General features: G+C 41.6%; 1 protein-coding gene across 2 annotated transcripts in view; it reads left to right on the forward strand.

Annotated features, from left to right (window-relative positions):
* NLK (nemo like kinase) overlaps nucleotides 1–16,360 on the forward strand; it is a 124,552-nt gene that overhangs the window by 83,508 nt on the left and 24,684 nt on the right. For both annotated transcript variants that reach the window (XM_042442306.1, XM_042442304.1), the window contains exon 4: nucleotides 15,220–15,326. In XM_042442306.1, coding sequence (XP_042298240.1) covers nucleotides 15,220–15,326 — 107 coding nt within the window. The remainder of the gene's footprint in view (nucleotides 1–15,219; nucleotides 15,327–16,360) is intronic.

Genomic DNA, 16,360 nt, shown 5'->3' on the forward strand with positions numbered 1-16,360 from the left:
GAATCCGAGCGGTTTTATTATTATTATTATTGGTTACTGTTTTGGGTCAGATAGGGTTTCCTTCCAGGAGTCTACAAAAGGTCAGTGAGTTTCTATGTCAGCGTTGTTGAGATGGTTGTGACTCTATATTGAACTGGTGTAATCTCCTAGGACTTTATCACACAAGGGAAGTTGGGGGTTTAAAAAGGCATTTTCCCAAGACATTCGCACAATCGCGGCAAAGATTTTCCCACAACGTCACAATTAGAGAGGACTTATCCTGGGAAGAACCAGGAATGCTCCAGCAACAAACCATTCACGGTGAAATAAATTTGGTTCTGTGGCTCCCCGTGAATAGCAAAATCTTTAGATGCTCTAGTTCCATTAAATATAATGATGTAGTAAAGTGGTACCCCTTATGTAAAATGGCAAAATCAAGGTGTGCTATTTGGAATGTACACTCGTCCCTCCACATTTGCGGCTTTGACCTTTGCGGATTTGATTGTTCATGGATTTTATTGGTTTGGAGCCTGATAGAAGCTTGATCTTCCTTCACTGGGAACCGGGTCTAGCTCTCCTACTTAGGATGGGAGAAGTAATTGATTAGAATAAAGCCCTGCCTTAGAAGTGCATGGGAGGAGCAAGACCTGTTGTAAGGATTCCCTTATGATACAACAAAAGTATCAAGGTATCAAGGTGTTAAATGGAGGCTGTGAGGATGGAGGCTCACAGACGTACCTGCTGTTCAGTGCTGTTCAGTTTGCCTAAAAAAGTTACACAAGATCCATTAGCAGATTTAATTTAGTAATCAGAACTTGCTTGGCTCTACCCCTTATATGAAGTTATCGGTTCACATTGTGACTACAGCAGAGACTTCTTGATTTCCAGAAGGGCTTCATGCTTAGATCTGGACCTTATCTTGCAGTACCTGAAATTAACTAATTATGATCTCCTGTTCTTGTTAGACTTCTTTTTGTTTTCTATTTTGTCATTCTGTGGAAATGTTTTATGTGTGGAAATGAGATATAATGCAATTTCCCCTCAAAACCCCCCCTTACCCATTTTTTCTTATCGTTGAGTCTTTCATTAAATTTGAACTTGCTTGATAATATTTTTGTTATTTGAGTTTCAGAGGAGGATGTAGGTGGAATCTATGGCGCCAAGGACAGTGGTTTGAATAAGAGCTGTTTTGCTCCTCTTAGGGAGTTTACCAGCTTACAGCTCTAAAGATCTTAAAGGCAACAGTCTGCCTAGACTCATCCAGCTAATCCATTGCTATATTTAGAGCTAACTTAACATGTTAGAGCAGATAAAAAGATAATTGCCATAAAACTCAGAAAAGGCCTTGGTACCATTTGATCTGGAAGAAAAAAAGAAGCGGACAGACAGTGCGTTTCTGGATAGAATGTATGCAGTTTTTCAAAAAAGGCTTTCCTCCAACTCATAAGAAAATGGACAGATCTTACAGTAGTTGCAGCATTAAGAACACCAGACTGACGACAAGAACCTCACGCTTAAGCTTTAAAAGACATGCATGAGGATGGGTTGATGAAGTAGGATGGTTTCAGATAGTGACAAGGGAATTCTGCTCATGATGGGGTGCCATCAACTCCAATCAGACCTTTGTGCTTTCCTGAAACTGGGGCTTCATCCAGAGAGCAAGGCTTTCCGCCTTCCTACGCTTAGGAAGAGGAACTTAGCAACAGCTTTACCCTTCTTCAGTCTCCTCTTCAAAATACTTCCAGCTACTTTCATGAAATGAGCAGAAAGGTACAGCTCCATGATCACGATCAATATAATAACATATACATTTACTCTTCTGAGCAACAACTTTAGCCGCATAATGCTTGCCTGCAGTGACCAGCTCAGATACTTGGAAAAATACGTTTTTTCTTAGCTTGAGATCTCTGTAGATGAGAACAGGAGGGTGCTGATCTTCGATGGACACATCTGTAGCGGGAAATCCTTCTCACTTATTATTGCCATACACATCTTGTAGATAGATAGACTCTTCCAGAGGTTGCATGAGCCAGGAACCAGTGGTGAAAAATTTAGGAACTGTCTCTCATTTTTCCACTTGACAGCTGAGTTTCAGATACTTTCTTGGGAGAGTTTCCCTTTATGTGAGGTATAAGCCTCTGGGTAAGAGGGAAACTACAATGGTAGTTTAAAAAGACACAGACAGGACTCTATTCTTAGTGATGTTTACCTGATGTAGGCCATAGTAAGTCTGGGATCAGTATGAGAGGTTCACATCAGAAATACTAGATGCTACAGTACTTTCAAAAAGTGTGATGCTGTTGATCATATCTTGATTCTGACAATGTCAAGGTGGGTTTTGGGGTCCAGTTATCCCTTGCATTTTAACTCTTTCTCTAGGAATGGGATTCCTTAATAAAAGCTATGTTGAAGACATGGAAGGGCTCGAGCTCAGGATCTTCTCTTACGTGATTTTCTGTCAAGCTTCACATCTTTGATAGTAATTAGTTCTAGCAGCACTGTTTTCAAATTGGAGAGAAGTGTTTCCAGCTGACACAGAGCTTGAAAAACTGCTTGTTTAAAAGCCAAAAAAGTTGATAATAGAATAAAGATATTGGCGAATCAGCATTTTAATACAAATTAGCTGCGTGGGTCAGCGCTTCAATTTGCAGTTGTAATTTGGTTCACTGCTAAAACTCTTCCTTAGGGGGAGACCCATGTTCAGAGGGCTTTGTCTTCATCCAGATGAAGGTGGGCATGGGTTGAGATGCCTTATGCCAAAGAGTAGATGCAAAAAAGCTAAGATGAGGGGCTGTGGCTCATATGCAGAAGGGCCTACATTTAGTCCCCATAATGTCCAGTGTTAAAACAGAAGTAGCTAGAGTTAGACTCTATTGGTTGTGATCCTTTGTGGGGGTTTATGCTGGAGGTGAGTAGGGCCACCTCCCTGTTGGTGCTCCATCCCCTCTCAGTGTGATTTCTGAATATATTGCTTGCATAGGACTCTGAAATTAGGCAGAAGGCTGTTATCAGACTGAATTAGATAGAAAACAATGAATAGCAGGAGGCAAACTAATATTTATTTCTTTAGTACAGTTTTTCCCCAAAAACTTTGATCCTTCAGAAGTTTTGGACTTCAGCTCCTAGAATGCTTGGCTGTTGATCAAACTGGCTAGGGCTTCTGGGAGCTGAAGTCCAAAGCACCTGGTGGACCAAAGTGTGGGAATCACAGATTTAGGATCTGTTTCGTAGGCTGGGGATTGTGATATGTTTCGCTTGAATAGAGATGCAGAAACTGCATTGATGTAATGGAGAGAGCAGGGGATACTGTTCTGAGCACAAGGACCATCAAGATAGATGGCATAGGGACAGCTGAAAGAGGTGCAAGTTAGACAAAATAACCTAGGCTGCTGCCACACTGCAGAATTAATGCAGTTTGACGCTGCTTTAACCGTCATGGATCCATCCTATGGAATCCTGGGATTTGGAAATTGTTGTGGCACCAGAGCTCTCTGAAAGAGAAGGCTAAATATCATACAGAATTACAAATGCTAGAATTCCATAGCATGGAGCCATGGCAGTTACAGTGGTGTCAAACTGCTTTCATTCTGCAGTGAAGATGCAGCTGGGCCTCCCTGCTAGAAAGCGCTAATGGCTAACTACTAAAGCAATGATTCTGTAGAATCGGACAGTAGAATAATGCCGTTTCTCACCACTTTAACAGCTATGATTCAGTGCTATGTAATTCTGAGATTTGTACTTTAATGAGATGTTTAGCCTTCTCTGGGAAAGAGCTGTGGTTCCACAACAAACTACAGATCCCAGGATTCCATAGAATGGAGCCATGGCAACTTAAAGCAGTGTCAAACTGTGCTAATCCTGCCATGTGGCAGCAGCCTAAGAGTCTTGATGTCCAACTTGACATCAGCTAAAGAAAACACAGCAAGGCATGGAAGGAGATAGTAGTAGCTGGCACAGTGTGGCTGGTGTGGCCTTTAGCAGAGGATCTTCACCAGTCTACTTGCTTGTATGCTGTTTCAAAGCCTGCTTAGCATGAAATGGTCGAGTTTCACAAGCAGATTAAAGATTCGGATAAGCCTGAGTCATGTACTTTTTACTGGTGTGTGTTCTTACTTTGGAGAACAATCAGGTTTGGGGGACTGTTTTTGTTTTTGCACAAAGCCATCTATTTGGGAGCAGGACTCCTGTTTTATTGCAGCTCTTTCACATTCCTCCTGCCTTAGTGGGATCCTAATCCCAATACTATGGGTCTAGCAATTTGCCGTGCATGGTTGCAGAAGCTATTTCTAGCCTTTTTCTTCCCCCCCCATTTCCCCCTTTCCCTCTCTCTTTCCCCACAGTTAATCCACCTCTGAGCTGGCATTTTGGCGGTGCATTCCCCATGACCATGGGCATGGCCAAGCAATACAAAGAGCTTCTGGGCTGGATTCCAGCTGGCTCCAGGTCCCTGCTCCCCAATACTTGAGCTTTGATGTACACTCCGGTTTTTCTGTGATACGCCTAAACTCAGAGCCAACTGTCAGGGTGGCCCGTTACCCATTTATAAAGCGTGTCACTTTCTAGCTTGTTGCTGCTGTTCACACCATTACAGCCACCTGAGGGACATCTGTGGCGTTATAAGGACGGGTGGTTCTGCTCGCATCTGATGAGAGCAATGAGCGCTCACCGTCGCTTATTGATGGCCTCCTAAACATTTATCAGAGGCTCAGAGGGATGCTGAGCAACTTTGATAAGCCAAATGTCTTCATTTTTGTTTTGTATTCTGCCTCTGTGTGTGTGGAGCGAGGAAACTGTTTGGAAGCCTCTGTCTTTCGGTTATAAAATAGGGCTTTTTTTTCCCTTTTAGAATTTTTAAAGATGTGTGATTAACTTGCAAGAGAGGTGCACTGATACCTTCCATCCTTTCGTAGGTTGGTAAAATGAGTTGCAGCTTGTTGGGAGAATTGGCTTTGTTGTTGTTAATTGCCCTCGAGTTGATCTTGACTCATTGTGATCCTATGGATGAGAATCTCCAAGACCCCCTGTCCTCCACTGCTCTGCTTAATTCCTACAACCCTATAAAACCTATGACCTCCTTATTATACTCCATCCATCTATCATGTGGCCTTCCTCTCTTTCTACTTCCCTCCACCTTTCCCAGCATCATTGTTTTTTCCAATGAGTTCTTCCTTCACATGATGTGTCCAAAGTACGACAGCCTCAGTTTTGTCATCTTGGCTTCCAGGGAGGTTTCTGGCTTGATCTGTTCTAGGACCCATTTGCTTGTCCTTTTGGCTGTCCATGGAATCCTCATCACTCTTCTCCAGCACCACATCTCGAATGAATGGATTTTCTTCCTATCATCTTTCTTACCTGTCCAGCTCTCACATCCATACATAGTAACAGGGAATACAATGATGTGTATGATTCTATCTTTTGTGCTCAGTTCTTTGCATATTATAATCTTTTCTAGTTCTTTCAGAGCCACCCTCCCCATTCGTCTGATTTCCTGACTGCAGTCCCCATTTGTATCTTCAACATTAAGCCTGCCTTTGCACTTTCTTCTTTGATCATCTTTAGTAAGTGTTCCAGGTCTGTGAGGTTTTCTTCTAGTACTGTACTATGGTGTCATCTGCATATCTTAGCTTGTTGATATTCTATGGTTTACAGATTGTACACCGCTTAGAGAGTGAAGTCGAAGGCTTTCACAGCCGACATCCATAGTTTTTTGGGGCTATGTAGCCGTGTTCTGGAAGAGTTTATTCCTGACATTTCACCACTTACTTCCATGCCAGCATTCTCTGAAGATGCCAGCAACAGATGCTGGCAAAATGTCAGGAATAAACTCTTCCAGAATATGGCCATATAGTCCAAAACCCCCCACAAAAAACACTTAGAGAGTGCTAGTTTGCTGATAAGCGGTATAGAAATATACAGTTGGCCCTCCACATTTGCAGCTTTGACTTTTCCAGGTTTGATTATTTGCAGTTTTGATCAATATTTTCTCTCTAGGAAACTCTAGGTACTCTGGCGCAACTCTGCCAGACGTTGACCATAGAGTTGTTTTGGAGAACCTAGATGTTCCTACAGAAACCACCCCTCTAGGCATTTGTAGGTCCTCCAACATGAACCTGTGATCAGCGTCTGGCAGATGTTGACCATAGAGCTGCACTGGAGGACCTGGAGATTCCTAGAGAGGTCTTCTTTTTGCTAAAAAGAATAGCGGTTTTTCCACATTCACGGGGGTCCTTCACCCCTAACCCCAGCAAATGTGGTGGAACCACTGTACTTGCTATTGCTATACCTTTATTTACTCATTACAACCCTTGCTAACCCTTGAGAGAGAAGAGTGGTCAAATAATTACTTACAAGATATAAATAGTTTTTAAATTGTTTTGCATCTTCTGACATCGTAGCTTTGGGTCTGAATAAAAATCTAACTGGCCACATATTTATTGGTAGTATACTTTCCTTTTGGAAGGGAAATATGATGATGTATTCTTCAGTATCTTAACGAAATAACGAAATAAATTCTATAGTGTGAAAGGCGTGTGAGCTTTTTGACCAAAAAAAAGCTTTTGGTTACGCTTCTGGGTAAAGAAGCAGCATTATTTCCTTTCAAGAGAGCACATTTTCCGATTGTCATAACAGCCAGTTAATGTGGGTAAATATATTTCAGTTAATATATGACTATATCCAGTTAAAGATATGAATAAAAAAGCTGTAACTTTTATTAACTGAGCCCTCTTTCTTAATGAGTGAATATTGGTTGATTTAAAATGTGAACTGCTTCCTTGGAGGAAAGATTTTTGAAGAGATTTTTACTTGATAGGAGAGTTCCTCTGGTTGTTGTTTTCATGCACAAATATCATTTGACGACCGCGTGGAAGCACGTGTCTTCATGATAAATACAGATGGTATCCTAGTAGTATAGTGAGTATCCCCGAAATTTAAAAACTTACTTTGGGAATTGTTGAAAATGTAAATTTTTTGGCTCTGCAGTGTAAGCATGGTGTGCCTAACCATACATTTATTAACAGAGCCATGGCATATAATGTGGCTGATACAAGCTACACTACCACAATAGATGAAATCAAACTATAGCTGTTAGTCCATAGATCTCTCTACACAATAGTTGAAAATTACCTAAATCTGCATTGGCAAAATACTTCCGAGAAATGGTACTTTGGCAACAAGTTGGTCAAAAAGTCCAGCAGCCACAGTTACACCATCAGGCACTGCTAACCTAAGCCTTCAGCCTCCCAAGAATTGCATTTTAAGTTCCTTTCATTCATGCAAACATTTCTAGTGGCTTTCCTAGACTTTCTCATGTATGGAAAACTTAACTCTGGAGTGTCACATTTTAGGGGACCAAGCTTGTTAAAACACACACAGCGTGAAGTGAGGAAATGTGAACCTACTTTTCTTAATTTTGCATACTTGGGTCTCATTGGGCAATGCCAAAGTGGTGACAGAATGTGCTAAAGAGGCCATTGCCACATGTGTCAAAATAAAAATGCTTCCCCATGAATCAAATATAGCATGAGATTCTGTCCCAGGAGTTTCACAGTAACACATTTTAGTGTTTATTGTATTAAAGAAAATAAACGGTAACTTTTTTATTGCCATGACTGCTCTAGATCACGGTATGATGTAAATCTGTGTACCCTGTGGACTTGTTTTTGTGACTGCTCTAATATATACACTTGTCCCTCCATATTTGCTAGGGTTAGGGGCACAAGAGCCCGGCAAATATGGAAAACCGCAAATAACAAAAACACCATGTTTTTACCTGAGAGGACACTTCTCTAGGAATCTCTAAGTCCTCCAGTGCAACTCTGTGGTCAACGTCCGACAGACACTGACCATAGAGTTGCGCTGGAGGAGCTACAAAGGCCTAGTAGAGTGTTCTCTCTAGGAATCTCTAGGTCTTTCAGTGCAACTTTTTGTTAAAGTTGACCATAGAGTTGCACTGGAGGACCTAGAGATTCCTAGAGAGAGCATATTAATCAAATCAGGGAATAATCAAATCTGCAGATATCACAGCCACAAATATGGAGGCATGAGTGAAACCTGAATAATACTTCAGAGATTTTTTTTGAACCCACAACTGAAATGATAGATACATCAAGAAGATGTCATTGTTTTCCACTAGGAAAATGGTAGAATTCCCCCCCCCCCCATTGTAGTATTGATGTAAACCAGGGCATAATAGATAGTTGGCTGCTGGGATGAACAGATAGTTGGCTGCTCCCTCACTCATAGGCAGAAATCATCCTGTTTAATCTATCTGTGTATGTGTCAGAAAGCAGTAGACAATAGTTGGATTTGACAGGGCAGCTGGTTTAGAATTGGAGGAGACAAAGCTGGCTGCGCTGAGATAGTACTGGTCCCATTTAACAAATTAGATGCGTTCCTAGGCCTCATTTGGTGCCAGAGGCAGAAATAACATGCAAAGAGTAGGGATAGATTCCTGCACCTCAAAAAAGAAGAGCAGTTCAACATGTTTCAGCAGACTTTTTTTTCTTGAAAGCTAATAATACAGACGTGCAAAATACATCAGCCAGGTCTGTTAAGCTTTTCAATAGGAAAGGGAAAGCTTTTGAACCTTCTAGAGAGTACTTAAAAGCATCTTCCCAAAATGTGTGCATAAGTCTAGAATTTTAGTTTTAAAAAATGACTCCAAAAGCCTGAGTTGATTTAAACAAAGGTCAATGTAAGTACTGTACTTTGACTCTTATAAAATTGGAACCATTCCCTGGTGAAAGGCAAGAGTGCTATCTGTCCTGGAAACACTGACGCCTTCTTCTCTCTCAGCCATCCAGCCTTTAGTGTGAGCACAGTTATGCTTGCTGGAATTTTGAAAGTTTTTTGGCATTGTTTTCCTTTGCATCATCCTTTAGATCCTTTTGTTACATGCCCCTAGGGTTTGCCCTCGACTTATCCACGGGACATCTCAAAATCTATAAATTTGGTCCCAAAACCTGCCCTCGACTTATACAAGAGGTCGACTTACAGTCACGTACACAGCGGACCCTTGGTATCCACTGAAGTTTGGTTCCAGGACATCCGTGGATAACAAAATCCGTGGATGCTCATATCCCATTAAACACAATGACACAGTAAAATGGCGTCCCATTTATAAAATGGCAAAATGAAGGTTTACTTTTTGGAATGTATGCATTTTAAAAATATTTTCAAACCGTGGATGCTTGAATCCATGGATAAAAAAATCAGTGGATATGGAGTGTTGACTGTATATCGTATGCGGAGAAATCTTGTAGCACTTTTGAGACCAACTGGGCTTTTGTAGGCTTCAGTCTACTACCTCAAATGCATCTGAGGTAGTAGACTGAAGTCTAGGAAAACTTATGCTGCCAACGTCTTTATTTCAGTTGGTCTCAAAGGTGCTACAAGATCTCTCTGCATATTGATTCTAGAGACTCACATGGCTATACTGTGCACCCTCCCCTTATGCGGGGATCCATTCCCGATCCCTCCACATAATCGGAAATCAGTGTATGTTTAAGCCCTATAGGAAGTAATGGGGCTTGTGCCTGTGGCGTGTGGTGGCACACACACACCATGAGCGCACACCCCATTAGTGTGTACGACGGGCTCTTCTGGCACGCCTTTCAGTGTATGCTGAAAGCTGTGTATGGTGTGCCTGTGTAAAATGCAAGTGCACTGTATCTTTGAATCCTATCTGTATATGATATGGTTTTGTTGTTGTTGTTATGTGGAGGTAACCAGCGAGGCAGACGTATCAGCTCTTCTCTTTCTCTCTGTTCATGCATGCTTGCTAAGTAATTCTGGAGGCAGCTGCTGTTTACTTCGCCTGTTGTAGGCGGACACACGCTGCTACAATAGGATCAACTAAGCTAGAATCATACTCTCTCCGCTTAAGCTTTATTTATTGCATTGTGTACTTCAGACACACTGCTGCAATCCAGCACCAAAAGTCTCTGTTTCCCCATTCCTGCTTCACATCCTCCCAGTGCTGATGCTGCTTAAAAAATAAATCAGGTAGACAGAGGAGGAAGGGGAGCCGAACAAGCATAGAAAGCTTTTGTAAAAAGGAGCTTCACCGTCACAGACTTTGTTAACTGAAGAATGCCTGTACACTCATCTGTCCACATTCGCTAGCGTCAGGGGCACAAGACCCCCGTGAATGTGGAAAAGCCGCAAAAAACTATGTTTTTACCTCAGAGAATGCCTCTCTATGAATCTCTAGGTCCTTCAGTGCAACTTTGTGGTCAACATCTACCAGACATTGACCATAGAATTGCACTGGAGGAGCTACTGGAGTGTTCTCTCTAGGAATCTCTAGCTCCTCTAGTGCAACTCTGTAGTCAACATCTGTCAGACTTTGGCCTTGGAATTGCACTGGCATTGCTACAGCTGCCTAGTGAAGTGTTCCCTCTAGGAATCTCTAGGTCCTTCAGTGCAACGTTTGGTTAAAGTTGACCACAGAGTTGTGCTGGAGGACCTAGATGTTCCTAGAGAGAACCGATTAATAAAATATGTGAGTTACCAAATCCGCAAAAGTCAAATCTGCAAAGGTGAAGGCACAAGCGTATTTTTAAATGAACAACAGTGTGTTTGTGTTTGCCCCCAGTGATAAACCCACTGCATTATATAAATAGGTAGATCATTCCAAATAAGCGGTTGTTGTTCTCAAGGAAACCTCATCTGTCAAGGATGCCTCATAATTTGCCAATTATCTGGAGAGTCGAAGGAGAAACTCGACTTTTGCAACGTGTCAGGCTTGTGCGTTAAGTTTGCTTGGCAGCGTGGCATAGTCTGTTAGCTTCAAGCCTTTCAGTCAGCACAGATTAAGGAGCCCTGTCTGTTGTCCCCACGTTTTGCCTTGATGGCTGTTCTGAAGCAAATGGGTGTGCTTCGTACTCCTGGTTTTAAGCAGTCCCTTCACTAATTATTACTGTCAGCAACATTTTCTGTCTGGAAGTGCTGTTCAGTTTATGGGGTATTGTAACTAGAGCTATTGTCTGTGCCTGCTGGCCACGATATTGAAGGATTAAAGCTAAATGTGCAAAGATAGACGTCCACCGAGGCTTGCTATCGTTTTGGACTCCGACTTAACTGGTAAATGGCATTGGATCTCCCAACTGTTTAAAAGGCTTGCTTTCATTGTGAAAGAGGGGCATCTTGCTTCGAGGCCCATGTTAAATTATCCAGAGACAGTCGTGCAGTAGTTGCCGTTCATGCTAATAGCACCTCCGAGCCCCCGGTCGAAAGTGTTCTCCTTTAACGCACAGCAGACCTGGAGCAGTGCAAGTGCCATGCCAGTCCCTTGCTTAATTTAAGCTGCTTTAGTTGGCATGGCAACTAGTTGAGACATCTGGGAGACATTATGCTCAGGATTTGAGGTTGAGGCGGATTTAGGTGGGAGAGCCAAACAAGGAAGTTGTACGTACCGTAACAGAGTACAGAGCCCTGCGGTTCCTCTTCCGGAGATGCGTGTTGAAAGGTCTTTCTTTTTTTTCTTTCTTTCTTATAATGCTTTCTATAGTCAAAAGTTGTAATAAAGGTAAGATGCACATGACAATACTATGAATGAGATTTCAGCAATAAGGCTATGTCTCTCAAATACATTCCCCAAGCTGAAATTTCTATGTAAGATCAAGATTTGCTGAGATCTTTAAGAACGCAAGGATCAGACTGAAGGGCCCTATTTGGTCCAGTGCCTTGCTAGCTCATTCACGGTGGACAACCAAATGTATGGGAGAAAGTCACAAGAATAACATGAGGAAAGTAGTGCGCTCCAATTCATGTTCCCCATCAATTGGTATAGCAAAATGTACTGTTGAAGTCGAAGGCCTTCATGGCCGGCATCCCTAGTTTTTTGTGGATTTTTCAGGTTATGTGGCCATGTTCTAGAAGAGCTTATTCCTGATGTTTTGCCAGCATCTGTGGCTGGCATCTGCAGAGAATGCATTCTCTGCCAACCACAGACTGCCTGACTTCAGTCCTTTTATTAAATCCAGTGGAAATGTCACAAAGTTGTTTTTGATGCTACCAGACATCTTAGCTTGACTATTAAGCAAAATATTGAATGAAGGGGGGGAGACATATTTCTGGACATGGCCATGGGTACCCATGATTCCGTTGTCAAATGTAGAGGAGGGCAGAGCATGCTTCCCTTAAACTTCAAGCACTTTGAAGGCATGCCAAAGCCTTCTGTCCCGGTCCCTTGTTATCTGCTGGGGTTTGGTTCCAGGACCTCCTGTGGATAGCAAAATCCGTGGATACTCAAGTCCCATTAAATACAATGGCATAATAAAATAGTGCCCCTTGTATAAAATGTCAAAGTCAAAGGTTTGCTTTTTGGAATATGTGTGTGTGTGTGTGTGTGTATAAAATCTTTTTAAGTCATGGATGCTTGAATCCATGGATTTAAAAAATCCTTGGATACAGAAGGCTGTGACTGTATTGACTGTATATGGAATATAGAACTGGAATTAACTATGGTAAATATAATTTTTCCCCCAGGGGACAAGAAGTCTCCTGAGAGACACTTTTGAAATGCTTTCTTTATATGTCAAATCACAGCTCTGGTTTGCTGAGCCCAGGCACAAATATGGAGAGAGAACAGGGGTTTTCTTAGTTTTTCCTCCCAAGTAATAACTCCTCTGCAATAATTGGGCAAAACCTCAAGGGATGCAAGTTCCCAAACTTGAAAGGTGGAAGAATTACTAGCTGTGCTGCCTTCATTTTTGCTGTAGAATAGTACTACTTAAAGTAGTGATCCTGGGGACAGTGCCAGTCCCATAGCGATGGCCTGCTGGCCTGCAGGGAGTTTCTAGAAAAGAAAAAGACAGTTGTAGCCAGTAGGCACAAACATGGTACTGGTCCCTGGCACATTAGGAGGAAAAAGTCTACTTGTCCTTCCAGTCATATAGTCTGAGAAGTGCTGTAGGAGACATAATGTTGGTTGATTAACAAGGAATAGACTTCTGCATATCCTTCCTGAATCCAAGAGTGGTAAAGAGGGAGATGCCACCGTAAGATAGTCAGCTAAGGTTATGATCCATATTTCTGAGTTGTAAACCGAGGTTGGTTTTATCGCACACACCATCACTATCAATTTATGTTTCTCAGATGGCCTGATAAAGTAGTAAGAAACAGGATAAGGTATGGGTTGAGTTTCCCTGATCCAGAATTTTGAAATCCAAAATATTCCAAAGAACCAAAACTTCATTTTCATGGTTGGTTTGAGATAGTGACGCCTTTGCTTTTCTGATGGTTTAGTGTAGACAAACTTTGTTTCATGCACAAAAGTATTTTAAAACATCATATAAAATTATCTTCAGGCTATATTTATAAGGTGTATGTGAAACATAAATGAATTTGATGTTTCGACTTGGGTCCCGTCTCCAAGGATCTTTGGTATCCACAGGGGTTTGGTTCCAGGATCCGTGGAAGCTCAAGTCTCATTATATACAATGGCTTAGTAAAATGGTGTTCCTTATATAAACACACTTGTCCCTCCATATTCGCTAGGGTTAGGGGCACAACAAGACCCCCCCCATGAATATGGAAAAACGCAAATAACAAAAACACCATATTTTCACCTGAAAGGGCCACTCTCTAGGAATCTCTAGGTCCTCCAGGGCAACTCTGTGGTCAATGTCTGAGAGACACTGACCACAAATGCCTAGTAGTGTATCCTCTCTAGGAATCCCCAGGTCTTTCAATGCAACTTTTAGTTAAAGTTGACCATAGAGTTGCACTGGAGGACCTGGATGTTCCTAGAGACAACCTATTAATCAAATCCGTGAATAATGAAATCCGCAAATATGGAGGGATGACTGTAAAAGTTTGCTTTTTGAAATCTATTTTTAAAAAATATTTTTAATCCGTGGGTGGTTGAATCTATGGATAAAAAATCCATGGCTACAGAGGGCAGACTGTATGTTTGTTGCTGTTGCTTCATGCCTTCCCATCGTTTCCGACTTATGGTGAACCCGTCATGCGATTTTCTTGGCACATTTCTTCAGAGGAGGTTTGCCATTGCCTTCCCCTGAGGCTGAGAGCATGTGACTTGCCCAAAGTCACTTAATAGGTTTCATGGCCAAGCTGGGAATCGAACACTGATCTCCAGAGTCATAGTCACTTAGACCTCCACTCCATGCATATGTATATGCAAACACAGGTATTCCAAACTCCAATACGCTTCTTGCCCCCAAGTCTTTCAGATAAGGGAGGCTCAGCCTGTAATTTCAAAAAGAAAATAATAAAATAAATCATATGGACTAACTGAGCAAAGAAAAGCAGCAACAGTTAGTTAAAATATACAGTACGTACAGTTATGAACATGCCACCCATCTCGCCTTGTCACTAGAGCGCCACCAACCTGTTGCTTGAAAATCGAGATGCATTGGTTTGGTTTCAGGTTGGACGTCCTCCCAAATGGTTGTCACCAAGCAAGGTTGTGCATTGGACAACTCACCTGGTGCTTCAGTGTGGAGGGGATGCAGTTACGAATCCTGCTCTCTCTTTCAGTTACATCTAAGCACTGTTACTGGTGACAGTGGAAGAGTCAGCCATCTAGCTCAGGCAAGCAAGCAATAGTGTATTCGTATTTCTGAAAGTGTCATTTTCAGTTATGTCCTCACTCTGTGAGAAAAGCAGGAAGGCTCCCTGGTTTAGCATGTTTGGGGATCTCCCCCCCGTCTGTCGTCCTCTGCAAATGTCAGTGGTGTTCCTCATGCTAATTTGTAACTCTGTCTTAAATGTCAACAGGAAGAACATGCTGCTTTTCTGTCTTGAATTACTGCTGTGCATCACCAGCAAGTAGCTGCATTTCCTCTGAGTGCCAGACTCTGAACTGGCACCTTTTTCTCTGGTTTTCTCTCTCTATGAACCTTTCCAATCCAAAGAAGCAAAATTGAGACTTCAGAAATGTGGGTTACATGCTTTAAGAGTAAGCAAAGATGCTATATTGTTCTCTCAAATAGAAGACACTTCCATATGCCCTTCTAGACAGAAGAACTGCCTCAAATTGTGGGACAGCTGGAGGTGGCACTAATATTGGAATCATACTGTCTAATAGTGGACGTAGTATAAACAACTGTTTAAGCCTTTGTTAACTATGTAGGGTGTAAATAACATAAAGACTTTAAAAACTCAAAGAGGGGTAGCGGTTGGGACATCTCTTGCACTAATTTTGAGGGTGTATGAACAGATTTTTCTGATGTGCTTGTGAAACCCTACTTTCCTTAATGAATGCAATTGAAGATATGTTGTTACAGAATTGATGCAGAGTGACCTTCATAAGATTATTGTCTCCCCTCAACCGCTCAGCTCGGATCATGTCAAAGTTTTTCTTTACCAGATTTTAAGAGGTAAATATTTATTTATTTACTTACTTACTTACTTATTTAAGCCAAATAAATGTGTTCGGATCTGTCACCCCAATTCATCTCTCACTGCATCTGCCAAACTCACTTTCCAGTTGTTAACCCATATAATGTAAATCCAGGCTTCCACTGTGGACCATTAACCTACTGAAAATGGGACAAAATTGAAATGGAGGGATGGCATTTTTAAAATGACTGACTGATAGTGACTGATAAGGAATTTGTTTTAGTACATTAGCATATTATTTTAGTATTTCAGCATTTTCTAGTGTTGTGTTTTATCATCTGTTTTTGATTATATATGTTGGATGTTCCACTCTTTGGTTATAAATCATCATCATCCTCATCATCCTTATTTTAATACAAGGGGATAAAGGGTGGTGATGTTCAAAAGCACTTACTATTTGTGAACTGCTTTATCAATGCGTTTTGACACCACTTTAAATGCTGTAGCTCCCTCCTATGGAATCCTGGGATTTGTAGTTTTGCAAGGTCTTTAGTCTTCTCTACCAAAAAGAAGGTGTTTCACACAAGTGCAGATCCCTGAATTATATCCATGTGAATGACCAGGGGGATTCACCACCAAAACGCAGCTCTAGAAGCTTCCAAAGATCTCTGCGCAGGCCCAGAATTATCCATATGTGTGGTTGCACAGATGACCATTCATAGAACCACAGTAACAGATAGGCAACCTGCTCTTTTAACATCTACAGTTATGCGGTCAATCCAAGCAGCATGTTGCTTTGTGCCGTACACGCATAACAACTTGGTATTTGGAAATAAGTAGGCTTTAGCAAAATAAAAGCATGGAATCCTTTAAAAAAATTTAGCGCATTAATATGGAGAAATAACTGGAGCATCAACTGTGTTCCTTGATACTTGATTCCTTTAGTGCAGTGGTTCCCAACCTTTCTAATGCCATGACCCTTTTATACAGTTTCTCATGTTGTTGTGACCCCCAACCATAACATTATTTTCATTGCTACATGCAAATATGTGTTTTCCCATGGTCTTAAGTG

The sequence above is a fragment of the Sceloporus undulatus genome, chromosome 11, assembly GCF_019175285.1.
Source record: "Sceloporus undulatus isolate JIND9_A2432 ecotype Alabama chromosome 11, SceUnd_v1.1, whole genome shotgun sequence".
In the NCBI taxonomy this organism is placed as follows: domain Eukaryota; kingdom Metazoa; phylum Chordata; class Lepidosauria; order Squamata; family Phrynosomatidae; genus Sceloporus; species Sceloporus undulatus.